Genomic DNA, 27921 nt, shown 5'->3' with positions numbered 1-27921 from the left:
CCAAACCTATAAAGAGAGAGAAAAACACAAGGCGCCTCTAAATGCAGACTGTAGACAATTTATTGGACAAAAACATATAGTCAGACACTCACATGTCCCAAAAGTATATGGGCTTTAATCTGATGGTTCAATTAGTACCTCTCTGATGTCCTGGGTGGTCTAGTTCCAAGCTCACAGCGGATCCGGCGTTCTGTTCAGGTCCTGCTTCCTCCGTAACTGTGTAAGCCGGCTACCGGGAGTGGAGACCAAACCGTGGGCCGGGACCGCACAGTGAGCTACAACCATGCGCCAGTGATGTCCGAGTCCTGCAACGCATTTGGCCCTGGGACCAATCCTGTTTAATTTATTCATAAATGATCTAGAGGAGGGGATATCTAGTACAATCTCAGTATTTGCAGATGATACTAAATTAGGCATGCCAATATCTTCTATGCAGGATGTGGAAATCTTGCAAGCAGACCTGAACAAAATAACGGGGTGGGCAACTACATGGCAGATGAGATTTAATGTAGAAAAATGTAAAGTAATGCACTTGGGGGCCAGAAACCAGAAAGCAAGCTACTCACTAGGGGGGGAACCTCTGGGTGAGTCTAGGATGGAAAGGGACCTGGGGGTACTGGTAGACAACAGGCTTGGAAGTGGCATGCAATGCCAAGCCGCTGCAAGCAAAGCCGACAGAATACTGGGTTGTATAAAAAAGGGGATTCACTCCAGAAATAAAGAGATTATTCTTCCACTCTACAAGACTCTGGTCCGGCCACATCTGGAGTATGCTGTCCAGTTCTGGGCACCGGTCCTCAGGAAGGATGTGCTGGAACTGGAGAAAGTCCAGAGAAGGGCAACAAAAATAATTGGGGGAATGGAGGACATCAGCTATGAGGAAAGACTACAAGCACTGAACCTATTCTCTCTGGAGAAGAGACGATTGAGGGGGGATATGATATCAATGTACAAATACTGTACTGGCGACCCTAGCATAAGGAACAAACTATTCAGAGAAAGGAGATACAATAAGACACGTGGCCACTCACTAAAACTTGAGGAAAGGCGGTTTAACCTTAAAGTGCGTAAGGGGTTCTTCACTGTAAGAGCGGTAAGGATGTGGAATTCTCTTCCGCAAGCAGTCGTATCAGCGGGGAGCATTGATAGTTTCAAAAAACTATTGGATGGACACCTTAAAGACCACAACATACAGGGGTATACAATGTACGGTTAAAAGCAAACACACACACACATCATAGGTTGAACTGGATGGACTTGTGTCTTTTTTCAGCCTCACTAACTATGTAACTATGTAACATTGCTTGCTCCGTTATTTAGCATTTTAAAGGGGGACTCCAGCAGCAGCGCGGGATTGCAGTGCGGACCGCAATCGCCGAGTGTTCCATTTTTTTGTTTTCTGTTAATATGGAGTCCCAGGGTGACAATTTCACCCCAGAGCTTATTTGTGCATCCGGGACATCTGGATCACCTTCCCTAGTTTCTTTATCTGCAGCCAATGAAACTTTTTGGCGTCCAAAGTTGATCTTGTCATGTCACAGGGTAATGCCCTCTCAGTCTTCTGATTCAGAGCCTGACATGGTTGCCACGGACATTGCCCTCCCTGAGGGATCCCTGTCCACACACTCAGACGGGGAGGAGGAGTCCTCCACTGCAGCGCGGGAAGGCGCTTTGGTTGGAGCACTTGTTCGCTTCGTTAGGGAGACTTTGAACATTGATGATGAGCCCACCCTGTCAGGTAAGCAGGTTTCCTTCAGGTCCCGCAAAGCCCAGAAGTCGGGTCAGGTTTTCCCCTGCCCCAAGGAGTTTCACGATATTGTGAATGAACAGTGGTGTCGCGGTAAGCACTCACTGGCGGTGCCTAAGCGTTTTCAATGCCGTTACCCTTTTGCGGACCCTGTTTCCAATCGCTGGATGGTGTCACCTAAGGTGGACCACACTGTTTCCAGGTTGAATAAATCCATGGTGGTTCCCGCGGAGGACTCCCTGATCTTTAAAGACCCGATGGATAGGCGCGTGGAGTCACTTTCCCGCCACATGTACTTGGTGGCGGGCTCACTCCTCAAGCCGGTGTTTGCTTCTGTGCTGGTCTCCCAGACGGTTCCGGAATGGTTTAGGGTGGTTTAGGGTGTTCCACCGAATCTCATTGAGCTCACGGATCAAATGGCCCAGGCCATGGTGTACCTGTGTGACGTGGCCCTGGACGAGGCTCCCCTGGTCGCAAGATTGTCTTTCTGTGGTTGGGATTGCACTCCGCCCCATGGTATGACTGAAGAGCTGGTCAGCAGACCATGCCTCAAAAAATACCGTGTTTGATGTCCCCTATTTGGGGGAACGCCTTTTTGGGGACTCCTTGGATGAGATTGTCAAGTGTCTCACAGGGGGTAAGAGTACCCTCCTGCCCCAATCCGCAAAAGGGTAAATTACCACGCACGTGGCGGGGTCCTTCCTTCAAGGCTCATCGGGGGCCCTTTCGTGCCTCAGGGGCGCAGGACGAGGGAAAATCCTTCAAGGCCTCCGGCGGTAACAAGAAGCCCAAGGCCGGTCAGTCCGGTGCTGCGGCCCAGTCCTCTTTCGCATGAAGGGACGCCCTCACCCATTTCAAGGGTGGGGGGACATCTGCGTTTCTTTCAGGTACCCTGGTTGTCCCTCATTCAGGACAAATGGGTTCACAAACTGATTCGTTTAGGGTACAAGATCCAATTTTCGATCCTGCCCCGCAGACAGGTTGTTTCCATCAAATCTCAGTTTGTCTCCCGATTGCCTGACGGCTCTCAAGGGGGCAGTGCAAGATCTTCCTGCTCCATGGCATTATTGTCCCGGTTCCACAGCAGGAGAGATTTTGTGGGTTTTATTCAAACCTGTGAACAGTGCCCAGGAAGGAGGGCAAGGTTCTTCCGATTCTGGACCTCAAGTCACTGAACCGCTTTGTGCGGGTGCAAAAGTTCCGGATGGAATCCATCCGGTCAGTGGTGGCATCTTTAAGTCAAGGGATTTTCTGGCCTCCATCGATTTAAAGGATGCGTATCTGCACATCCCTATCTACGAAGGTCATCAGCGGTATCTCCGCTTTGCAGTGGCAGAGGAGCATTTTCAATTTGTGGCATTACCCTTTGGTCTGGCTTCGGCTCCCAGGGTCTTCACCAAGGTTTTGGTCCCGGTGCTGGCCCTGCTGCGCAAGAAGGGGATTGCGGCCCTCGGTTATCTGGACGATCTCTTGTTGAGGGCGAGCTTGTGTGCCGCTCTGTCGGGCGATCTGACGGTCACGGTTCTTTGCCTTGGCACCAGTATCAGCTGATTTATGCCTTTCCCCCGATTCAATTGTTGTCCAAGTTCCTCCGCAGGTTAATGTTGGAACAGGTACAAGTGATTCTGGTGACCCCGACTGGCCTCGTCGGTCTTGGTAGGCAGACCTCGTCAAGATGGTCATCGAGCCTCTCTGGCTGCTACCTCTGATAGAAAATCTTCAGTCTCAAGGGCCGATCTTCCATCCTGCTTTACGGTCTCTGGCTTTAACGGCATGGCGGTTGAATGCCAGGTCTCTCTGATGCTGTTATTTCTACCTTGCTGAGAGCTCAGAAGGCTACCTCCAAGAAGATTTATCATCGTACCTGGAAGGCGTACATTGCCTGGTGTGAGTCGCAAGGGTTGCATCCTCGCTCCTTCTCGGTTGCGAGGGTCCTAACTTTCTTGCAGAAAGGTGTGGAACAGCGTTTTGTCTGCCTTCCACCTCAATGAAGATATTGTCTTGCCTTCGCTTTGTGCGAAGCCTAAGCATCCCAACGAATTTGCCTTTCATTCGTTGAATGTGGTTCGGGCGATCAGGGTTTACCTGTCGACCACGGAATCCTTTAGGAAGTCTGATTCCCTGTTTGTCCTTCCTGTGGGACCTCGGAAGAGTTTGGCTGCGTCCGCTGCAACCATTTCTAAATGGATCAGACAGACTGTTGTTCAGGCCTATTCACTCAAGGGCCAGGTTCCTCCTTTCCCTGTGAGGGCACATTCTACTAGAGCCGTGAATGCCTCTTGGGCTTTTTGCCATCAGGCTTCTGTGGCTCAGGTGTGTAGTCTGTGCATACTTTTACCAAATTCTACAAGATTGACGTGATGACATTCTCGGATGCTTCCTTTGGCCGCAAAGTTTTGAGTGCTGTGGTTTGTTGAGGATGAATTTTTTGTTCTGGGGTTAGCTCCTGTTGTTTGAGCTTTTGTTGCCCTGTTGGCCACATGTTCTGGCTTTGTTGGCACATTGCCTTTCTGTTGGTTGCATCTTTTCTCACCCCTCACACCTGCACTGCTTTGGGACATCCCAATAGTGATAAAATTTGGAAGAAGGCCGCGTCTGTCAGAAGACGTAAGCGAAAATATAATTTTTGTAAGAACTTACCGTAAAACTCTTTTCTCTGAGTCCTCTGACAGACGCAGCCCCCACCCCTCTATTTTGTGGTTGTTTGTCTTCCTGTACTGCTTGCCACGAAACTGATTAGTAAGCTCTAAGTGTCTGAGGGTAATGTCGAGAGGGACAGCCCCTAAGGTGTTTCTAGTTAAAGCTTTTTAATGAATTTTCACTACCTAGCCTGCTCCTGCAGAGGGCGCCATTACCCAATAGTGATGAAACTTGGAAGAAGGCTACGTCAGTCAGAGGACTCAGAGAAAATAATTTTACGGTTAGTTCTTACAAAAATTCTATTTTTAATCTCTGCCACATTTCTGCTTGCTTTTCTTGCCGCAGCTTGGCATTACATGCCATTGCTAAATCTGTGATTTGCTATGACCTCTAAATCTTTTTCCATCCCAGAATCCCCCAAAGGTTCTCCCCCTAGCAAGTAACTTGCATTCATATTTTTAGCCCTCCAAGTGCATTAGTTAACATTTTTTAACATTAAACCTAATTTGCCATGTAGTTGCCCACCCCATTATTTTTTTGGTCGTCTTGTAAAGTTTATACATCCTGCTGTGAAGTTATTGCTCTGTTTAGCTTAGTGTCATCAGCAAACATTGAGATTGAGCTATCTATACCATCTTCTGTGTAATTTTTATGAATAAAATAAACAGAATTGGTCCCAGGACAGAGCCTTGGGCTTCCCCACTTACCACTCTAGACCTTTCTGCGTATACACTATTTATCACCACCCTTTGGTCACGCCAAGTAACCATTTTTTTGTCTAGGTACATAACCTATTTTCTAAGCCAACTAGGGCTGCAACTAACCATTATTTTCATAATCGATTAGTTGGCCATTTTTTTTTTTTTCGATTAATCGGATAATAACCTAAAGTGTGGTGTATAAATTAGTTAACATGTAAAATGTAAAAAAAAAAGGCGATTAACTCTTCAATATCTATATGCAGTGGTAAATATAAATAACTATATGGTTAGGGATCAAAATCTCGAATCCACTCTGAGAATAACAGACAGAAGAGATATACTGTATAAACTATTGGAGGTTGAATCTGGTAACTATCAGACTCAGATATCACATTTTTTATTTAAAGGCAAAAAAAAAAAAAAAAAGACTCCTTTTCCCGATTTTCAGACAGAACTGTAATATATTTTGTATGACAGACTCTCTTGCCATAAGCAGGTTGATAAAAAGATACCTGCGCCTGCTGTCACTTATGCTGGCCATACAAAAACAATGTCTTCCTTCCAAAAAAAATTTATTTGAAGAACGTTTTCTGGGGTTGCTGGCACTGGGAAGCTACAGTTCATTGAGGGAACCATGAATGCCACCATGTACTGCGACATACTGAAGCAGAGCATGATCCTCTCCCTTCGGAGACTGGGCCGCAGGGCAGTTTTCCAACATGATGACCCCAAACACACATCCAAGATGACCACTGCCTTGCTCAAGAAGCTGAGGGTAAAGGTGATGGACTGGCCAAGCATGTCTGTAGACCTAAACCCTATTGAGCATCTGTGGGGCATCCTCAAATGGAAGGTGGAGGAGCGCAAGATCTCTAACATCCACCAGCTCCGTGATGTCGTCATTGAGGAGTGGAAGAGGACTCCAGTGGCAACCTGTGAAGCTTTGGTGAACTCCATGCACAAGAGGGTTAAGGCAGTGCTGGAAAATAATGGTGGCTACACAAAATATTGACACTTTGGGCCCAATTTGGACATTTTAACTTAGGGGTGTACTCACTTATTGTTGCCAGTGGATTAGACATTAATGGCTGTGTGCTGAATTATTTTGAGGGGACAGCAAATTTACACGGTTATACAAGCTGTACACTCACTACTTTACATTGTAGCAAATTGTCATTTTTTCAGTGTTGTCACCAGAAACTATATAATAAAATATTTACAAAAATACTGTAGGTGTGTGTGTATATATATATATATATATATATACATACACATACATACATACACACACACACACACACACACACACACACACACACTCCACTAAAACATGGCATCCAGTCTTTGGGAAAATGGCTGCCGAGCGGCTGCACATGTAAGTACAACAAAATGGCGCAGCCTCCAAAGTGCCTAAAGCAGTTACACAGCCAGGGGACCTGGTAGGGACCCCCCATAGCAAACAACACCCCCAAGACCGACATCCGGGCGCACGGTGACTCGATTGTTTCAGCCCACCTGACAGACACCGATCACCTCACCATGTGAGGGCTGTACTCACTTTTGTGAGATACTGTATGTATGCATACACTATATTGTGAAAAGTATTGGAACGCCCGCCTTTATATGAGCATGAACTTTAATGGAATCCCAGTCTTGGTCTGTAGGGTTCAATACTGAGTTGGCTAACCCTTTGCAGATATAACCGCTTTAACTCTTGAAAATTGTTTCACTCTTGCTTCACTCTATGTAAATGTTTGACCATTCTTTCAGAAGCATATTTGTGAGGTCAGGCAATGCTGTTGGATGAGAAGGCCTAGCTTGAAATCTGTGCTCTAATTCATGCCAAAGGTGTATTATTGAGGTCAGGACCTATGCGGGCCAGTCATATTCCTCCACCCCAGTCTCGCACATCCATGTCTTTGTGCACCTTGTGTTGTGCACTGGTCCAAATCATTATCAATCAAATCAGTCCTGACCTCAACCTGATAGAACACCTTTGGGATGAATTAGAGTGCAGAATACTTTGCACGAATGGTCAAACACTCCCATAGACACACTTGTAAACCTTGTGGATAGAACAGCCCGTAGCAAAATAACATAAAGCGCAGGGCTGCATGACTGGGCAGTCAGGGGGAGCTGGTTTAGGCAGGGCAATGTCCGGTTTTTTCATAACAGACCCACCCCCCAGCAGATAGGGGGGTCTCATTACAGGGGGTGGGGCTACTGGGAGGTCAGGTAAGGACCACCTTTACCTGGCCGCCATTTCAAGCGTGGCCAAGGAAGCAAGAACATCACCTTTACTTCTTCACAACAACAATAGCCTGATCTGTAATGGCCGATGCTGAAGCGCTGAGACTACAGCTGAATGAGATGGCTGCATCTATGGGCGCCGACTGGCTACAGCAGCAGGTCTCTTACCTTATGGGAGCTGCAGCTTCTACCTCGGGGAATCCCCTGGCAAGACGCGCTCGGCGGGCACGACCCCCGGTTCGCTTTAGCCCCTCATCGGAACATGGAGCTCAGCGCCACTCCAGGAGCCCCCCTAGGGACCCTCCAGGCGCGGCGGAGCAGCATCTCCAGGCTGCTTCCGCCCCTCGCCCTGAGAGGAATCCTCGTCGCAGGCGGAGCTCCGCAGGCAGGGACCGATCGTCTTCTGTGACCGTCCCGCCTGCAGTCTTCAGGAATACGGAACTTTCGGCCGCCTCTGGGTGCATCGCTGTAGAGGAGAGGGCTCGTCGTGGGAGAGAGAGAACAAAGGCCACTGTAGACAGAGCGGCTGTATGCACTTCATCGCCCCCAGTGGAGGAAAGAAGAAACTACAGGAAAACTAGAGCGTCTGTAAGCACTTCAGCGCCCCTAGTGGCGGAGAATACAAACTGCAGGCAAACTACCATCTGTACCAGTAAGAAAAGAAGGAGAACAGCAGCATCACAGAGGCAGGTGAAGGACAGACGGAGACCTTTGTTGGCGGCGGTCGGCTCGTCAGCGCCAGACCTTTACCACGACGAACAGCAAGATTTTTCCAGGTCAGAAGGGGAGTTGTCGAGCTCAGAGGACGGCGAAACTACAAGACAGGCGACAACGGTGGTTTACGGATCGGCGGCTGAGGGACCTCGTCCTGGTCAGCCTGGTAAGTGCACCTCTAATCCTAATTTTTCCATACAACATGTGTTAGATGTGGGGGTGGAGCAAGGGGTAGGTCCAGTACTGGGAGTTGGGCCAGGCCTCATTACATGCCCGGGGGGCGGGTCTTCCACTGTAAGAGCGGCAGGCACGGCGCATGCTGCGTCCGGGTCTCCCGCCACATTGCAGGAGCTACTTAATGGTCTGCGCTCATTAGTGCAGCGTTTAGACACGGGTTCACCTCCCGATGTTTCGCCAGTGGCGGCTTGGTTGCAAGCTCCGGGGGTTTTGGGGGGCACAAAAGCTCAACCATCAGCATTTCCTACGGTAGGACCTCCTCCGGTTTCAGCGGCGGAGATTGCTACGGTTGTAGGAAGCCCCCAAGGGGCAGCTGAGAAGACAGCCCCTGTTACGTCTAATGAAGCGAACACGTACCCATTGCACCTGGCGGACTCGGCGAAGTGCGAAGTCTACGTTTGCTTTGAAGGTCCCTTAGGGGCCCATCTTAAGGCAGAGGTTAGGGAAAAAATCTGGCGGGGGGATTATGTAGAAATTTTCACGTTGTTACCTCTTGAAAAATTTAATCTGGACAGGATTAAACCAGAGGAATATAAGAGGGAAGAGGAGGAAAAGCGAAGGCACCGCTTGATTCCAAGGACTTTTACCAACTGGTTGCAGGCTTTTGCCATTTTTGCAAGCGTAGTGGGGGAAAAAGCCCCTGAGAATTGTTCCCCCTTATTTTGTTATCTTAATTCCATCAGTGAAGCACAGCGTGTATATGGGGGGGTGGCGTGGCTGAGGTATGACGAGCAGTTTCGTCAGCGTAAATCGATCAGGCCCTCTCTGCGTTGGGACCACAAGGACATCAGCCTGTGGATGAACCTGATGACCTCGGCCCGGGCTCCCTCTTCGTTTTTTCCAGGGGGGGCCGGCGGTTCGGCCGCCCCCGGACAGTCGGCCACAAAACGGCGTGGGTTTTGCTGGCAATTCAATGAGGGCGCATGTCGGTTCGGCACAGGTTGCCGATACAAGCATGAGTGCTCGCACTGCGGGGGAACTCACCCCCTGTCCAAATGTTTTAAGGCCGGTAAGTCCCGTTTCGGCGATCTTGCGGGAAAAAGGCATGACTCCAGTGAGGGTGGCCAGGATGGCCCCCTTTCTAAGTAGATATCCAGATCGGCAAGCAGCCCGGCTGTTGGAGGCAGGTTTCACGGACGGTTTTGTGATCCCATGCTCTCTGACTCAGACCCCGCCCGTGGCCGATAATTTACGTTCTGCTCATATTCACTCTGCTGTGGTTGCGGAAAAAATCACCAAGGAAGTTTCCTTGGGTCGCATGGCTGGTCCATTTTCGCACCCACCCTTACGGGATTTCGTGGTGTCCCCATTGGGTGTTGTTCCTAAGAAGGAACCTAACAAGTTCCGCTTGATTCACCATCTCTCCTTCCCCAAGGGCGGGTCTGTTAATGATTTCATTGATCCAGAGGCCAGCTCAGTATCGTACACCTCTTTCGATGCGGCTGTTTCTTGGGTACGGCATTACGGGAGGGGCTCCCTCATGGCTAAGACGGACATCGAATCAGCCTTTCGGCTGTTACCGGTCCACCCCTCCAGCTTTCACCTGTTAGGTTGCCAATGGGCGGGTTCTTATTATGTCGACCGTTGCCTTCCCATGGGGTGTTCGGTTTCCTGCGCCCTATTTGAAGCTTTTAGCTCTTTTGTGGAATGGGTGGTCCGAGACGTGGCGGGAGCCAATTCGGTCGTCCATTATTTGGACGATTTCTTATGTATTGGTCCTCCATCATCCAAATTATGTGGGGTGCTGCTGGCCACTGTACAGCACATTGCAGAGCGCTTCGGCATCCCTCTTGCGGCAGACAAGACGGAGGCTCCCACGCCTATGATTAAGTTCTTGGGAATTGTCATAGATTCTCAGGCAATGGAGTGTCGTTTGCCGGACGATAAGCTGTTTTCTCTAAAGGAAGAAGTTCGGCTTGCATCGGGTAAGCGTAAGCTCCAATTGCGCGAGCTGCAGTCTTTGATTGGCAAGTTGAATTTTGCTTGTCGTATTATGCCAATGGGCAGGGTTTTCAGCCGACGGCTCTCGGCTGCCACTGCAGGGGCACGCTCGCCTAATCATTTCATTCGCATAACCAGGGAACTGTCGGACGACTTACAGGTGTGGCACGCCTTTTTGGGGGCGTTTAACGGTCGCTCGCTCTGGATGAATGGGCCGGTTAGCAACTGCGACCTGAATCTCTACACCGACGCAGCGGGCTCCACCGGTTATGGGGCCTTTTGTCGCGGCCAGTGGAGTGCAGAGCGCTGGCCAACAGCATGGCGTGAGGCGGGCTTCTTGAGGAACTTGGTCCTTCTTGAGCTCTTTCCGGTGCTGGTTGCCCTGGAATTATGGGGCGAGTGGTTCAAGAATAAGAAAGTTAGACTCCACTGTGATAACATGGGGGTGGTCCAGGTCATCAACTCACTCTCTGGTTCTTCGCCGCCAGTGGTTAGGCTTTTACGTCACCTTGTCTTGCGTTGCCTTCAATTGAATGTATTTTTGTATGCGGTGCATATTCCGGGGGCAAAAAACTCAATGGCTGACGCTTTATCCCGCTTTCAGTTGGACAGGTTCAGGGAGTTGGCGCCGGAGGCGGAGCAGCTCGGAGCCCCTTGTCCACAGCGGCTATGGAAGATTGCGTTGGGATTGCCTCAGGACTGATTCGCGATTCTTTGACTGAATCGACTTGGCATGCATACCGCAGGGTCTGGCAAGAGTGGTGGGAGCTTCTTCAGCGGGCGGGCTTGGACATGGTCAGCTCTGAGATTAGAACTGTAGTGATTTACTTCATCTGCTTGAATTTTTCGGGGGGAGTATCGGCTTCGGCCATTAATCGCAAGTTGAGTGCTTTAGCTTTCCTATTCAAATTGTGGGGCTTACCGGATTTCACAAAAGATTTTTTGTTGAAGCAGGCCCTACGGGGTTATAGAAAGGGTTCACGCCGGCCTGACGGGCGCCGACCTATCACTTTTGAAATTCTGGGGGCTTTATTCAAGCAAACAGGTTCCATTTGTTCTTCGGCTTATGAGGGCCTCTTATTCCGTGTGGCTTTTGCTCTAGCTTTCTACGGGGCTCTCAGGGTGGGCGAATTGGTGAGCCCGTCTAAGTCGGCCCAGGGGGGCCTGCTGGCAGCAGACGTTCGCTGCAATCATGCCAATGTGTCTCTTTTCATCCGCCGCTCAAAAACGGATCAGACGGGTAAGGGAGTTCGCTTGCAGCTGCTTCGGGTGCAGGGATCACCCATTTGCCCTGTTTCGGCTGTACTAGAGTACTTGCGTTTTCGCCCTCCTGGGCCTGGTTCTTTTCTTAAGCACGCTGACGGTGGGGCTCTGTCCCGTTTTCAATTCATTACGGTTCTCCGCCGCTGTCTGACGGCAGCAGGATTGGAGGCTCGCAGCTACGCCTCGCACTCCTTTCGCATCGGGGCAGCCACGGAAGCCGCCAGGTGGGGGTTGGAGGATTCCATTTTGCAGCGTATTGGCAGGTGGGAATCTGACCGGTATCGGCTTTACGTCCGCCCTCACTTGGTTTAAAAAATATGCTTGGTACACGTGGCGGGGGTGGGAAAAGAGCTTTTTATGTTGCTTTCAGTTATGGGTGTTAGAGCGTACCGTTACTTACGTTCGTGCTCTTCCATTTGCTTCATTTCTTTACAGATGCTGCGTGCCTCGTATGGATCTTGGGCCACTCCTACGTATACTGGGGGGCCAGGAGGGCGGACGTTAGACATGAAGGACGTCAGTTAGGTTTCCCCCGGTGCGAGGCTAAGGTCCGGTGGATAGGCATTTCAGGCATGTTATGGCACAGGGTGGTACCCGAGGTACATAGGGTCGCTCGCTGGGACAGGGCCCCTGACGTGCTGGTCATCCATGCGGGTGGCAACGATCTGGGGGTCCGGTCCTGTCGCCATCTCATCCGGGATGTCAAGTTTGATGTCCTACGGTTGAGGACGGATTTTCCGGACATGGTGGTGGTTTGGTCGGACATTGTTGGCCGATCATCATGGCGACTCGCCCGGTCAGTGGAAAAACTCAACAAAGCCAGAGTGAAGGTCAACAAAGAAGTGGGCAGGTTCATTGTGCGCAACGGGGGTGTGGTGGTCAGGCACAGAGAGCTGGAAGTGGATACCTGGCGCTACCTTCGCCACGATGGGGTACATCTGAATGCGGTGGGCATCGACCTATGGGCACTGGGTTTACAGGACGGGGTACAGAGGGCCTTACGGGTTTGGCGGGGCACAAAGGTGTGAGGTGGTCCCACTTTGTGCCGGTGGCGGGTGGGGTCTTTTGAGGTGGGTAAAATAACATGCTATTTTATCAGTTTAGGGACCCATCTAAGGTATGGAGTCACCTCTGGAATGCCAGTTAATGGCGGTTTTAACTGGAAGGTAAAAATGGTGGTATCTGCTGAATATCGAGGTCGTCCCCGAGCCGGAGGGTGCGGCTGGGGACCAAGAAAATAGTTAAGCAGATGATTGATAATTGGTGCCTCCAAAGATCGGCAACCTCAGTTTTTCTTGTCACTGTATTATTTGTTTCCGGATTTAAGGAATGTTTGGTATAATTTGTTTTGGTTTTTAATAAACGGCCATTACGGCCAATATTTTACTGCAAGAATTGTGTTTGCCAATTTTTATAGATAATGGGGGTAGCAATAAGGGGGGTTGGATCAGGGCTGGAGGTTTGGGTCCAAGAGCACATCTGAAGTGCCTTAGTCAAGAACAGCCCGTAGCAAAATAACATAAAGCGCAGGGCTGCATGACTGGGCAGTCAGGGGGAGCTGGTTTAGGCAGGGCAATGTCCGGTTTTTTCATAACAGACCCACCCCCCAGCAGATAGGGGGGTCTCATTACAGGGGGTGGGGCTACTGGGAGGTCAGGTAAGGACCACCTTTACCTGGCCGCCATTTCAAGCGTGGCCAAGGAAGCAAGAACATCCCCGCCCTCCCTCCCTTTATCGGGTAGTTATTGACATCAACATGGACCTGTGCATGGCGGGTGGGGTCTTTTGAGGTGGGTAAAATAACATGCTATTTTATCAGTTTAGGGACCCATCTAAGGTATGGAGTCACCTCTGGAATGCCAGTTAATGGCGGTTTTAACTGGAAGGTAAAAATGGTGGTATCTGCTGAATATCGAGGTCGTCCCCGAGCCGGAGGGTGCGGCTGGGGACCAAGAAAATAGTTAAGCAGATGATTGATAATTGGTGCCTCCAAAGATCGGCAACCTCAGTTTTTCTTGTCACTGTATTATTTGTTTCCGGATTTAAGGAATGTTTGGTATAATTTGTTTTGGTTTTTAATAAACGGCCATTACGGCCAATATTTTACTGCAAGAATTGTGTTTGCCAATTTTTATAGATAATGGGGGTAGCAATAAGGGGGGTTGGATCAGGGCTGGAGGTTTGGGTCCAAGAGCACATCTGAAGTGCCTTAGTCAAGCCTTCCCAGAAGAGTTGCGGCTGGTATAGCTGCAAAGGGTGTGCCAACTCAATATTGAACCCTACAAACTAAAACTGGGATGCCATTCAAGTTAATGCAAGTGGTGTAAAGGCAGGCGCCCCAATACTGTTGGCTATATAGTGTATGTGTGTGTATATGTATGTATGTATATATATATATATATATATATATATATACATTTATGTTTGTGTGTATCTATATCTTACAGGCTCTCTGTAAAAGCTGCAACTGATCAGGTTGTTCTGAAATTTTGCTTTTCTGTCATTTTGTGTTCAGGATTTCTGATTTTCGTAGGTTTTTATACTGTCCCAGTATACCTCATAAGTAGAAACAGACCTTTTTTGTCTGCTAGTGCAAATGGTTCCGTGGACGAATGGGACTCTGGAACTGGTTGGAGGAGGCAGGCGCAGCCTGAGGTGCATTCCGTTGGTCAGGGCTGAGGATAAGGCATCTCCAGTCATCCATTTGCAAACTTTTCAATCTGGCTTGCACAGTTTGTGCTGTATGACAACTGTCACCTCATATACTGACTTACAGATGTCCCTATAGCAACAATGAAGGAGGCTGCTATAAAAGAACCCCCCCCCCCCCCCCCCCGCGTGGCAGACACAGGATCTTTAGCAGTACTCTTTTCCACAGAGCAGGAGGCTGCAGACAGGCACAAACCCAGGACACCTGCTGGGCCATTGACGTTTGCCTTGCAGGCTACGCTATTCTACTTTCAAGTCGCTATATATAAAAACCACTATAGTAAAATGGTCCTATTTAAAAAAAAAAAATAATAATAATAATAACTTAATTTATTGCATATTGTTATTTATTACATATTGTATCAGTTGCTCATACTTTTTGCATGTCTTAATCAAGTTTTTGTCTCTCTAGTGTTCAAAGCTTCTCTCTGATACAACAGTCATCAGGTTTTACCCAAGCAAGTTTGTATTGATTACTGATATCCTGGACACCTTTGGTAAGTTTTGGTTAAGATTCTACTTAACCTTTAATGTTAATCTGATCCCTGTGACTGGAGAAAAGAGTGCATATAAGTTTCATGAATGCATTTTTCTTTGTGTATAGAAGCAGGGAAGACCTGGGGAGAGACGGAAAACCTCCTGCACCTATTGTGCTTGCACTCTTTTCCCCTCTGTTATATGCCCTCTTCCTTTTATTTTTTTTAAATCTTTATCATCCCCTTTTGGCGATGAGAACCACTATTATTCCAAGCGGCCTTTCAGGCTCTTCCTCTGGGGGAAGAGCTTGGTGCATACCCAGGAGCTATCAGATAAGGTTTTCTTGCCTGTGTGATCACATGCCCTGTCTCCCAAGATCTTTTCAGCTGGTGGGAGTCTACAGGTGGCCTTAGATATGTGACTCGATCCCATTGACATCTTGCAGATAGTAGAAAGCTTTAATTGAAAGCTTGTGTTGAACTTCGCAGATGAACATCAGGCCAAAAAGAAAATCAAAGTATGTCTAGCTTCAGGAATTACATGTGCTCAGAACAGGGATAATCCTTATCCCTAATCCTTTACAAACAGAACTGCTTTGTTAGGGCTTGTTCATAACTGCAGCAAGGACTGCTGCTCCTCTGAGCATGGATAATTTTTTCAGAGGCATTTGACAGGTGGTGAAGAGGTGATAAGTTGCCTCCTCACCGCTTGTTATAACCCTATAAATCTAACCTCACTGTGCCACTACATACGGTTTAATTGTAGCCCCATTCACCTGCTTCCACAGCATGTGTACACTGCCTCTGTAGCTAAATCGGGAGCAGTTGGGCAGTGGTAAAAACAGTTCAACCACATGGTTTTACCACCCACAACCTCATGTGAACTAGCCCTTGGTTCACCTCTGTGCAGCTGCATGTAGGGCAGCCCATTCCTTTCAGTGGGCTACCTTTCCTGCAGAAACACAGGGAAAGAAGTCCCCAACCCTTTTGTTTTTTAAATCTTGCTTCGCCCAAAACGCATTGCATTTGCCCGTGACTGGGGGTTTTATTGGGAATTAATGGAGCTTTGTGTGTCTGCTAAAGAGCAGCACATTTGTTTTTTAGGAAAGTGTGCCATTTTGTGTTTTGCAACACCTGAACGTGAACCAAGCCTTAGAATGGGGTGGCTCGAGACTAAAGTTACTTTCACTTTTGTTCATTGATGGACACAGCTCCTCATCTTTATTAATGTAGGGTTATGCTGCCCCTACAGGAGTAGGACACTAGGCAGAGAAAAGCTTGAGCCCCCCTATGGGGCTGTCCCTGGTGGTATATACCCACTTCCTGCTATCGGTATTCAGTATTTCTCTTTCGCTCATTGACAGACGCAGGACTGATATCTTGATATCCGTAGGGTTATACTGCCCTCTACAGGAGTAGGACACTAGGCAGGAAAAAAGTTCTGGCCACACCCATGGGCAGTCCCAGGGGGTATATCCTCTCTCTCCCTGCATAGGATGTCAGTTTTTTTCTGCCTAGTCGGAGTCCATTCGTACAGTGGTGGCCTCCCTGGGGGGATTTTCTGGCGTCCATAGACATCAAGGATGCCTATCTTCATGTTCCCATTTACGCAGGACACCAGCGGTTTTTGTGCTTTGCTGTGGGAGAGGACCATTATCAGTTTGTGGCGTTACCCTTTGGTCTCGCTTCTGCTCCCCGGGTTTTCACAAAGGTTTTGGCCCCAGTTCTAGTGCTGTTGCGGCTGCGGGACATATCGGTCCTGGGCTACCTGGACGACCTCCTCCTTGGTACGGAGTCTCCGCAGGCTCAGTTTCATACGCGGACTCTCCAAAAGGAGATTCTTCTCAAATGGAACCGGAATCCCGATTCCCTGGACAATCGGATCCGGCTGAGCGAGCGGACCAGGGAGTCTCTGGCTGCTCAGGGGCTCTGGTCCCTGGAAGAATCCAGGTGGCCAATAAATGTGTTGGAACTGAGAGTGATCAGGTTTTGCCTGGTTCACTGGATCGAGCATCTTCGGGGCTACCCGGTTCGGATTCAGTTGGACAATGCCACGGCCGTGGCTTATGTCCATCACCAGGGGGGCACCAAGAGTGTTCTGGCAGCCGTAGAAGTGGCCGGCATTCTTCATTGGGCGGAGCGGTTTGTTCCGGCTCTTTCCGCAGTTCACATTCCGGGCATGGAAAATTGGCAGGCGGACTTTCTCAGCCGTCAGACCTTGGATCAAGGGGAATGGTCTCTTCATCCAGAGGCGTTTCACCAGTTGTACCTTCATTGGGGCACCCCGGACGTGGATCTGTTGGCATCTTGGCTCAACAGGAAGGTGCAGAGGTTTGCAGCCCGCTCCCGCGATCCTCAGGCGGACGCCGCAGACGCACTGGTTGCTCCGTGGGGCAGTATCAGCTGCTGTATGCCTTTCCTCCTCTCAAGTTGCTGCCGAAACTTCTTCACAGGATAGAGGCGGAGGGAATTCCAGTCATCCTTGTGGCTCCGAACTGGGCTCGTCGGGCCTGGTACGCCGACTTGGTCAGGCTGGTCGCGGACGCTCCTTGGCAACTTCCTCTCAGGGAGGATCTGCTGTCTCGGACCGATCTTCCATCCTGCTTTACGATCGATGGCTTTGACGGCTTGGCTGTTGAGAGCCAGGTGCTGAAGGACAGGGGTTTGTCTGTTTCAGTTATTCCTACTCTGATTAAAGCGAGGAAAGCGACTTCCAGAAAGATCTATCATCGCACATGGAAGTCTTATATCGCGTGGTGTGAGTCCCTCGGGGTTCCTCCACGTTCTTACTCGGTGGCTCGGATATTGGCCTTCCTGCAATGGGGGGTTGAGCAGAAGCTGGCCTTGAGCACTATCAAGGGTCAGATTTCACCATTGGCGATCTTCTTCCAGAGGCCACTGGCTACTCATTCTTTGGTGCGGAACTTCATCCAGGGGGTGCGGCACCTGGTTCCTCCGGTGCGCGCGCCCTTGCCGCCCTGGGATCTTAATTTGGTGTTGTCGGTTCTCCAGAAACCTCCCTTTGAAAATGTTAGGGAGATTCCCTTGCTTACCTTATCCCAGAAGGTGGCCTTTTTGGTAGCTATCACCTCTGCACGCAGGGTGTCGGAACTGGCTGCGTTGTCTTGTCGTTCCCCCTATCTGGTGGTTCATAGGGATAAGGTGGTTCTTCGTCCGAATCCATCCTTCCTAAGGTGGTTTCCGACTTTCACTTGAATGAGGATATTGTGATACCTTCCCTGTGTCCTAAGCCCAGTCATCCTCAGGAGTTTGCGTTACACTCCTTGGATGTGGTTCGGGCGATCAGGGTGTACTTGGCTACTACTGATTCTGTTCGTAAGGCTGATTCACTTTTTGTGATCACGGATGGCCCTAGAAAGGGGTTGCCTGCGTCTGCCGCGACTATCTCCAGATGGATCAGACAGACAGTTGTGCAGGCTTATTCTATTAAGGGTCGGGTTCCTCCGTTCCCTGTTAAGGCGCACTCTACTCGGGCTCTTAGTGCTTCCTGGGCCTTTCCGCCATCAGGCGTCGGTGCTTCAGGTTTGCAAGGCGGCTACCTGGTCGTCGGTTCATACCTTTACAAAAGGTTGATGTGCTGGCATCGGCGGATGCCTCTTTTGGCCTCAAGGTTTTGCAGGCCGCTGTTTGAGGGGACCTTTGGTCTACCTCGGGGGTTTTGTTTTTTCAGGTGGGTCGCATCTGCTTGGTTCAATGAGTCCTCTGTTCTTCTGGTTGGCTCTGTTTTGGCCTTCTGGATTGGATTTTATTTCTATTATCCCACCCCTCATTTATGGCACTGCTTTGGGACGTCCCTACGGATATCAAGATATCAGTCCTGCGTCTGTCAATGAGCGAAAGAGAAAACTGGATTTTTGACTTACCGTAAAATCCTTTTCTCTTAAGCTCATTGACAGACGCAGTACCCACCCCTCTATTTTGAGTTGGGTTGGTATGAGTCTCTAACACTGCTTTGTTACATAATTGACATCCTATGCAGGGAGAGAGAGGATATACCCCCTGGGACTGCCCATGGGTGTGGCCAGAACTTTTTTCCTGCCTAGTGTCCTACTCCTGTAGGGGGCAGTATAACCCTACGGATATCAAGATATCAGTCCTGCGTCTGTCAATGAGCTTAAGAGAAAAGGATTTTACGGTAAGTCAAAAATCCAGTTTTTTCTGCCTAGTCAGGAGTAAGGACCTAGTTCCTTGCTGGGATCTCTGGTCCTAGCTATTTTTTTCTTTTTAAATTGAATTTTTTTCTCTCTTTATTTAGTTCTTGTGAGAATCTAATATCAACTGCCGGACTGGGTGACGAGCTGGATATTCTAGATCCTTAGGGTCCCCTCAGTCTGGCCAGCAAGCCCGTGCAGACCGCAGCACAGCGCTAGGGGACTGTTGAAGGCTAGAAAATCTGCCTCAAGATTTATCATTGTACGTGGAAATCGTACATCTCATGGTGGGAATCGATTAATGTCCAGCCACGCTCCTTTTCTGTGGCTAGGATTGTTGGCTTAACTCCAAAGAGGGGTTGAGCAGCGGTTTGCCTTGGTTACTATTAAAGGCCAGGTGTTGGCTTTGGCTGTGTTTTTTTTCAACGCCCTTTAGCTACGCATTCTTTGATTCACACTTTTATCCAGGGAGTTTGCCATGTGGCTCCTCCGATTCGGTCCTGTTACCTCCGTGGGATCTTAACTTGGTACTGTCTGTTTTTCAAAAACCTCCCTTTGAAAACTTAGGGAGATTCCTCTTCTTATACTGTCACAGAAGGTAGCCTTTTTTGGTGGCTATTACCTCTGCCTGCAGAGTGTCTGAATTGGCGGTGCTGTCCTGCCATTAGCCTTCTCTGGTGGTTCACAGAGATTAAGTGGAACTTCGACCTAATCCGTCGTTTCTTGCTAAGGTGATTTCTGATTTCCATTGAATGAAGACATCCTAAGGAAATTGCCTTGTATTCTTTGGCTGTGGTTCGGGCAATTAGGGTTTGCCTGGCCATTCCTTAGTCTTTCAGGAAATCAGACTCTCCTTTTGTCCTCACGGAAGGACCTTTGACGGGATTGGCTGAGTCTGCTGCGACCATTTCCAGATGGATCAGGCAGACAGTGGTACAGGCATATTCACTTAAGGGTCAGGTTCCACCTTTCTCTGTGAAGGCACATTCTGCTAGGGCGCTGATTGCCGCTCGGGCCTTTCGCCATCAGGCGTCAGTAATACAAGTTTGCAAGGTGGCAACCTGGTTGTCTGTGCACATGTTCCATGTTCACTAAATTCTACAAAGTAGATGTGCTGGCATCCTCGGATGCTTCTTTTGGCCACAAGGTTTTGCAGGCTGCTGTTTAAAAGAGCAATTTTTTATCTTTCAGGGTGTGTGTTGTTTCTAGGTGAGCTCCAGTTGTTCCTGGTTGAGTTCCATGTTACCTGGTTGGCTAAGTTTAGCCTTTGGGGAATTACGTTCTTTCTCTGCATTGTTTTCCCACTCCTCATGCAAATATTGCTTTGGGACGTCCCAATGGTTAAGAAGAATATGAAGCTGCGTCAGTCAATGAACGATAGAGAAAACTGGATTTTTGACTTACCGTAAAACCCTTTTCTCTGAAGTTCATTGACAGACGCAGCACCCACCCCTCCATTTCTTAATGGGTTGGGGTTTTTGCTTCTGACATTGCTTGCAACAAAACTGAATCCTATAGCAGAGTGAGTGGGTGTATGCCTTCAGGGACTGCCCCATAGGCGTGGTAAAGTTTTTTTTTTTTCCTGCCTAGTGTCCTACTCCTGTAGGGGGCAACATAACTCAATGGTTAAGAAGAATATGGAGCTGCGTCTGTCATTGAACTTCAGAGAAAAGGATTTTACGGTAAGTCAAAAATCCAGTTTTCCTTTTCAATCTGCAGCTGTTGTAATTTTATGAAAATGCAATGCAATATGGCTACCTGGCGCAGTTCTGTACACAGAATGTGTACTGACCACACCCCAGAAACCTAATTTCCTGCTTGTGTGATTGGCTCACCAATTTTCCCAGAAGTCTGCACTAAGATACAAGTCAAATTTCTGTCATCCCTTGCAACAAAAATGTCATTTTTGGTGAGATACTCCTAATAGGACCACGTCTAAAGGGATTTAGGTCCTGCAGATTTCCTCATTAGTGGTCTGCAGCTGCCACAGCTGATAGATAATTATGAAACCACTCCTATTAGACTCACTTGGCACATAGGCACAGAGAAACAAGCAAGTATTTCATAATAACAAAAGGTAGGATTCTGCAACAAAGTTTGTTAAAATCATTGTAATGTACATAGATCACCCAGAGGGGAATGTTTTTTTCTCAGCAAAAGCGGAGTCATGCTTTTAATGTGGTACATGTTGAGAGAGTCTACCTTTAGTTGCATTAAATGGGTGTGGTTATAGCAATATGTTCTAGTGGTATCCCTAACAATTTTACACATTTTTAGCCTGCATAGAACCCATGTTTTTTTTGTTTTTGCTGTTCGTGTATTTATGATTCATCTTACAATTGACTTATCCTAATGTTTGTTCTATTGCAGGAAAGCTTGTGTATGAACGCATTCAGTCAATGTGTACGGATAACCAGTCAGCTTTACCTGGTAATATAATTGATATGCCTAATGTCATTGTATAATGTATAGACTTTGTCCAAAATTTGGGGGGCTGCGGGGACTTGATGATGGCTTTGATTAATGTACAGCCTTGTCAAAGAAAACCAAATAAATTTCCACGTTCATCTTACCAACCAGCCTGCAACTAACCAAATTGACCTGTCTAACAATCTGCATACATTTGTAAATACATGCGTAAGCTACAGGCCCCATCAAGACACCCCTGTTGTGCTAACTCTAACATCTGAGAGTCCCCACAGTGGAAACACATGCATTTTAATGGATAGGCAGAGGGCAGGGGAGCCTAGAAGCCCACTCCTCATTAAGGCTCATTAAGGGTACAGGGGCACACTGAACACCCAGCACAAAGCAATATGGCAGCAATGGTGTCAGTGTGTTGCATGTAGCAGTAGCCATATTGCTTCCAGTTCTCCTTGCTGCAATGTGCTGGGTGCTCAATGTGCCCCTATAACATGTATTGAAGGATGGGCTCCTCCAGGCTCACCTTCAGGCTGGTTGGTAAGTAGAGCTTGGAAATGTCTTTGGGTTTGTTTGATATACGTCGCCCTTCCAGTGCTCCTTGCTGCAAAAATCAGTTATAGGTGGGAGCAGTGGCCACTTGTTGTATAATGTACAGCTTCTCCCATCTTTACTTTAGAGGCTAAACACAAATGAGGTAAGGTAGCAGATAGGTGTACTGTGTAAGTACACCTACTTGCTACCTTACCTCACTTGTGTTTAGTGTTCTCTAAAAAAAAAAATGGTTGAACAGAAAGAAATTACGAATATTAATGCGATGCAAATTTGTGAGCTCTTTCAAACAGATGTTTACAAACATATAAGCTGCCTGTCTGTTGTCCAAAAGCTAGGTCTATTTGGGGCACATTGCACTCCCTGTACCTGGTATGCCATTGGCTTTTTATGCCTTTTAACATGGGGAATATTTAACACATTATTGTTAGGTCTGCAAGATAGAAGATTATGGGCTTATGTCTAAGCTTAAATAAATTGTTAGAACATCACTTTGGTTATGTAGCAGAACCATTCTGATAATGGCATTAATATGGACAACATGAGGAATAAAACAAATCTTTCCACCTTGGACCCTTGTTAGCGACAACATCAAATTGTCTCAAGGCTACCTTTGTGATTGTATCTAGTGCTGTCAGGTGGACACTTTTAGACAAAATAAAATGGAAATTTCAGAATGTCAATATTGTCAGTTATATGTACAGTATGTTGACTTCTGAGTGATTTATTTATTTTCAGCAAACTTCACCACAGACCATGTGAATGATACTGCAAAGGAGACTTGTTTGAACTGGTTTTTCAAGATTGCTTCTATTCGTGAGCTTGTACCTAGATTGTATCCTTTATAGGAATGGTATATTATGATTCTGCAACAATGTAATGTGTTTGCCTGTTAGTGAATGTCACTATTCATTGGTTTTTATTATGATTAATTTTTCTATTGCTATCTGTGCCCCCATTAGGGAGATTCACCCTCTCAATTTATCTTTGTCTTTTTTTTTTTTCCAGTGGAAGAGATTTCCCTCGTTCCTGTTTTGACTATAGGACAGGAAGTGAAGGGAAATCTCCCCAAAGAGACACGGGTGGAAAAAAATACTCATTACTGAAAATCAAATATGAAGAAAAATTGCCTTTAGTTTTGCTTTATATCAATACTGCTGGTTAAATCATTAACTGTATAGGTTATTTTGTAACTAGTCCAAATAAACCTTTTTATATGTAGAGCTTTCACAGGGTATTTTAACCATTGCTTCAGAAGAGAGTGGTACAAAAGAAGCCCTGTATGTATTACTGTCCGTGCAGCCTGACTGCATTACAGTAGCTACAGATAGGTTATCGTGTAACCCAATTGCAATAATAATTGGGGGGGGGGGATATACAGTTATATCTTCCTAGCTGTAACTGCCATTTTTATGCAGTGATTTGTATTTTTTTTTTTTGGGGGGGGGGGGGGGGATTAAATTCTTTGGAGAATGCACAGTATATTAGATATCCGTCAATGTGCTTGTAAACCTTTATCCTACTATTTCTCAGCTGCTATTCTAATTTAAAGCTATCCTAGTAGCTCAGGTGGAAATGCTGGTCATGCACCGATCAAAATTTGATCAATATTTCGCAGTTAGTCACCACTTGGTTCACTTTGATAATGTATAGCAGACACCACTTGATCAACTTTAATCTGCTGAAGAGACAATTTTACATTTTTGTATCGATCAGGGGCTGCAGCCGCTGATCAGTGTATTCAGAATACAGTGTCCCAATGGGGAAGATTTCTTCATCCTCCTTGTTTATGTGAATGGAGGAATCTGGCTGAGCAAAAAATATAACTTTTATTAAATAAAATAATTGATAATACAAATAATTGATAGTATTGGAGATCAGGCCATCTCGTCCAACATCAGTACCTGACCTGACAAATGGCCTTCTGGAAGAATGAGCAAACGTTCCCTTAGACACACTCCTAAACCTTGTGGACAGCCTTTCCAAAAGAGTTGCAGCGGTTATGGCTGCAAAGGGTGGGCCAACTCAAAATTCACCCTACAGACTAGAAGACTGGGATGCCATTAAAGTTTATGTGCATGCAAAGGAAGGTGTCCCAATTATTATTGGAGTTTAAAATTAGAGAACAATTTATGAACACTTGATTTCTCTTTCCTTCATTGATGGACACAGCTTCATATTTTCATTGACCGTTCCTAGGAGTAGGACACTAGGCGGAGAAGGGTTAATAAAAGTTAACAAGACTTTGACTACGCCCATGGGCGGTCCCAGGGGGTATAATCCCACTTCCTGCTCTAGGACGTCGGTTTTTTTCTGCCTAGTAGGAGTAACGATAACACCAAATTTAACACACCTGCTCCCCATTCACACCTGAGACCTTGTAACACTAACAAGTCACATGATATTGGGGAAGGAAAATGGCTAATTGGGCCCAATTTGGACATTTTCACTTAGTGGTGCACTCACTTTTGTTGCCAGCAGTTTAGACATTAACCACTTCCCGTTCGCCCTATAGGCAATTGACGGCGGGAAGGTGGTTACATTATCCTGACCCGACGTCCTATGATGGCGGCAGGATAATGCGCTCTGCGGTGCGGTGTGTCACTCTGACACACCGCATCTCCGATCTCGGTAAAGAGCCTACCATGTGACCAGCTGTGTTTAATCACATAGTAAAAAACAGGGAGAGCCGTTGATCGGCCTTCCTCAGTTCGTGCCTGACAGGCACGAGTAGAGGAGAGCCGATCTGTGGCTCTCCTGACGGGGGGGGGGTTTTGCTGGTAATCGGAGCATTGATTACCAGGGCAGACCCTTGGGGGGGGGGGGGGGCCACTATAACCACCAGGGATGCCCACCATTGCCACCAGGGATGGCAATCAGGACTAAGGGAGCCTGCCAGTGGTGCCCTACCCATCAATTCTGCACCCCATGCCATCTATCAGTGCTGCCCACCAGTGCCCGTCATTGCCATCTATCAGTGCCCATTATTGCCCACCAGTGCCGCCCATCAGTGCCGCCTTTCAGTGCCCACCAATGCTGCATATCAGTGCTACCCATCAGTGCTGCATATTAGTGCCACCCCATCAGTGCCTCCTCATCAGTGCCTGTCAGTGCGGCCTCATCAGTGCAGGAAAAAAAATTATCTATTTACCAAATTTTATAACATAAACAAAAAAGGACAGGAGTAGGACACTAGGCAGAAAAAAGTTCTGGCTATGCCTATGGGCAGTCCCGGAGGGTACACCCTCTCTCTTCCTGCATAGGATGCCAGTTTTAATCTGCCTAGTCAGGAGTAAGGACCTAGTTCCTTGCTGGGATCTTTGGTCCTGGCATAGAAGTAATTTTTTTATGTAGATTTTTTTTAGCTAGTCATTTTTTTCTCCGTATGGTTTTTCCTGTGAGATATTCTAGCAATTATGCCGGGCTGGGCGACAGACTGGACCCCCATATCCAGTGGTCACCCCAGACTGGCCAATCGAGCGCTTGCAGGCCTTAGCTCCGCGCTGGGTCAGCTGCAACATTGTCCCACTGGACGGAGACTGGCTTCACAAGTTAAATGTCTCGCCCCCCCCTACTCCTGTGGCGTGGGGTCCTGTTATGAGATGGTGCCCACTTTTGTTCCCGGTGTAAACGTTCTCCCCCCCTTTTCCTGGCAGATTTTGGGGTGGACGTGGGCCCTCTCTCTGGGTTGCATGTGGGCCCTTACACTCCAGGGTTTCCTCTGTCCTGTTGTGACCCCCTCCTCTTCATCCTCCCCATTTCCCCCCCTCCCACGTGGGGGACTGTTTGGGCCTACCTAAGGCTGGGGCCTAGTGTGCAGGCAGCATGGGGGGGCCAGGGGAGTGAGCCGTCCGCGGCTCTCGACCGATCCTGCGAGGGGGCCTTGATGGGGATTTCTGCTCTTTATGGGCGTTTGGGGGGGTCCCCTTATGGGTCCCGATTCCCACACGGGGCCGCCATTTTGTTGTAGCCTCTGTCTGCTTCTATGGTGGCGGACGTCCTGGTACGCCCATTTTGCGGTAGATTTTTTGCAGTGGAGGCCGGTGGGAGTGCCTGAAGGACAGTATGTTATGAGGGTGGTCTCTCCCTCTCTGTGGGGGTTTGTTAGCGCATGCCTGACCTCCGGATGGGGGGGCATGTTGGGCGCTTTAGAGAAAAAAGTAATTTTTGTAATTTTTTTTTTTTAAAGTTGCTGGCGGGTTCCTCAGGTTCAGTATGGATCCTGCAGGCCATTAGTTCCCACCTGACCAGGGCCTTCCGGATCTCCACTGTCCGTCGATGCCCTCTTGGCAGTTCGGGAAGCATTTGGGCTTGGGTGAAGGTGGTAGGTGCGCTAAGTGGTTTCTCCGCCTACCCCTGCCTCATCTGATGTCTCGGAGTCTGAGTCTGGTTTAGCCGCCGCAGACGTGGGGCATCCCTGCCGGGTCTGTTACCTCACACTCTGTCTCTTCGGATGACATTTCTACCTCCCCTGCCGCGACAGGCGCTGGTGGATACACTGGCTGTTTTGGTGCGTGACACCCTGCAATCTGGGGGTCGCAGCGGCGGCTGTGCCTGGCACTCAAATGCCATCTGGCACTCACATGCCGTCTGGAGCTGCTCTTTTTGCTGGCTGCTCATGTAGGAGGGTATCGTCCTGAGATGTTCCCCGAGGATGTCTAAGCGGCCGTTAGACATTGCCCTTTTGGGGAGTCTCTGGTACAGAGGACTGTTCCGCCTTTGGTGGACGTACGGTCTCTAGCTGAATGGGACTACCGTTGTTCCACTGGAGCAATCCCCGTCCTTTAAGGACTTGGGGGATAGGATGGCGCGGGCTGTGGCCTGCAGTTTGTACTACCTGGCGTACTCTGCACTGGGAACTGTGTTTATTATTTCCCTTGCCATGCAGACTCTGCCTGATGGGCGGAGTTCCACCAACGTGACTTGGTGTGGGGCATGTCCCCCTTGCCCTGGGGGAGCTGTTGGACCAGCTGGCGTAGGGGCTGCAATTTGTTTGCGATGCCACACTGGTCGAGACTCCATTGTATGGGTCACCTTGTCGTTTTCGGCTGTGGTTGTCCAGCGTCTACTTGACCATAGTGTTGGTCTGCGGATCAAACTTCTACGACGTTCCTAATCAATCTCCCTGTTCAGGGGGATCGCCTGTTTGGTGCTGCCCTGGATGACATTATATAAGGGTCTCACGGGGGTAAGAGTGTCTTCTTTAACAGGCTAACAAGGGTAAGGGCCTTCGTCGCAGTCGGGGTTCTTCCCTCTCGGCTCGCAAACAGTTTCTTCGTCCCTCACCACCGTCGATGTGGTGAAGTCTTTCCAGACTTCGGTATGTGGGTCCAAATTACCCTGGTCTGGAGAACATGAGATTGTTTTTTCCAGACCTGTGGACTAGGCCTATTTGGCCTGAAGGTGCTTCCTCTCCCATCTAGGGGGTGGGGGGAGGTCCTTGCCGGTCGAGGACCTGCAGCTGGCCCGGATCCCAGGCTGCTGGGTTCAGGAGGTCATGCGTCCAGTTGCAAGATCGAGTCCCGATCCGTTTATTTCCGGTAAGGTTTTTCCCTTACAATGTACGGCTGTCCCCAGATGGCTTACTGGTGCTCTGTGGGGCAGTTCAGGCTCTGGTTCAACAAGCTGGACCAACTGATCCTTTGAAGGTTCCGTGCAAATCAAAAATTCAAGTTGGTATCGGTTCGCACGGCGGTGGCATCCCTGCATCAGGAGGATTCCTGGCCTCCATAGACATCAAGCTGCCTACCTTAACATCCTGTTATGTTCGGGATTCCTACGGGTGGGGAAGGATCCTCTATCAGTGTGTGGTGTTGCCCTTGGGTCTCGTTTATGCTACTAGGGTCTTCACAAAGGTGTGGCTCCAGTCCTGGCGCTGTTGCGGAAGCAGGGCGTATCGGCCTGGGGTTCCTGGGCGATCTGCTTCTCCGTGTGGAGTCTCCTGTGGTGCTGACAAACGAATTTGGAAGTCACCACGAGGACTCTGGCGGAGTTCAGGTGGGTTCTGAACCTTCAGGAGTCATCCATGGTCCCTTCCATGAGACTGTGCTATCTGGGCCTGACTTTGGACTTTGGCCCTCAGTCAGGGTGTCTTCTCC

At 48.5% G+C, this 27921-nt stretch overlaps 1 protein-coding gene across 3 annotated transcripts in view; it reads left to right on the top strand.

Moving 5' to 3' along the window:
* VPS35L (VPS35 endosomal protein sorting factor like) overlaps positions 1 to 27921 on the top strand; it is a 1473617-nt gene that overhangs the window by 375354 nt on the left and 1070342 nt on the right. For all 3 annotated transcript variants that reach the window (XM_082262328.1, XM_082262327.1, XM_082262326.1), the window contains 3 exons: positions 14615 to 14699; positions 21221 to 21280; positions 22562 to 22658. In XM_082262328.1, coding sequence (XP_082118454.1) covers positions 14615 to 14699; positions 21221 to 21280; positions 22562 to 22658 — 242 coding nt within the window. The remainder of the gene's footprint in view (positions 1 to 14614; positions 14700 to 21220; positions 21281 to 22561; positions 22659 to 27921) is intronic.

The sequence above is a fragment of the Pelophylax lessonae genome (genome assembly GCF_965119305.1).
Source record: "Pelophylax lessonae genome assembly, chromosome: 6".
NCBI lineage: Eukaryota > Metazoa > Chordata > Amphibia > Anura > Ranidae > Pelophylax > Pelophylax lessonae.
This window is presented reverse-complemented; position numbering and strand designations above follow the sequence as displayed.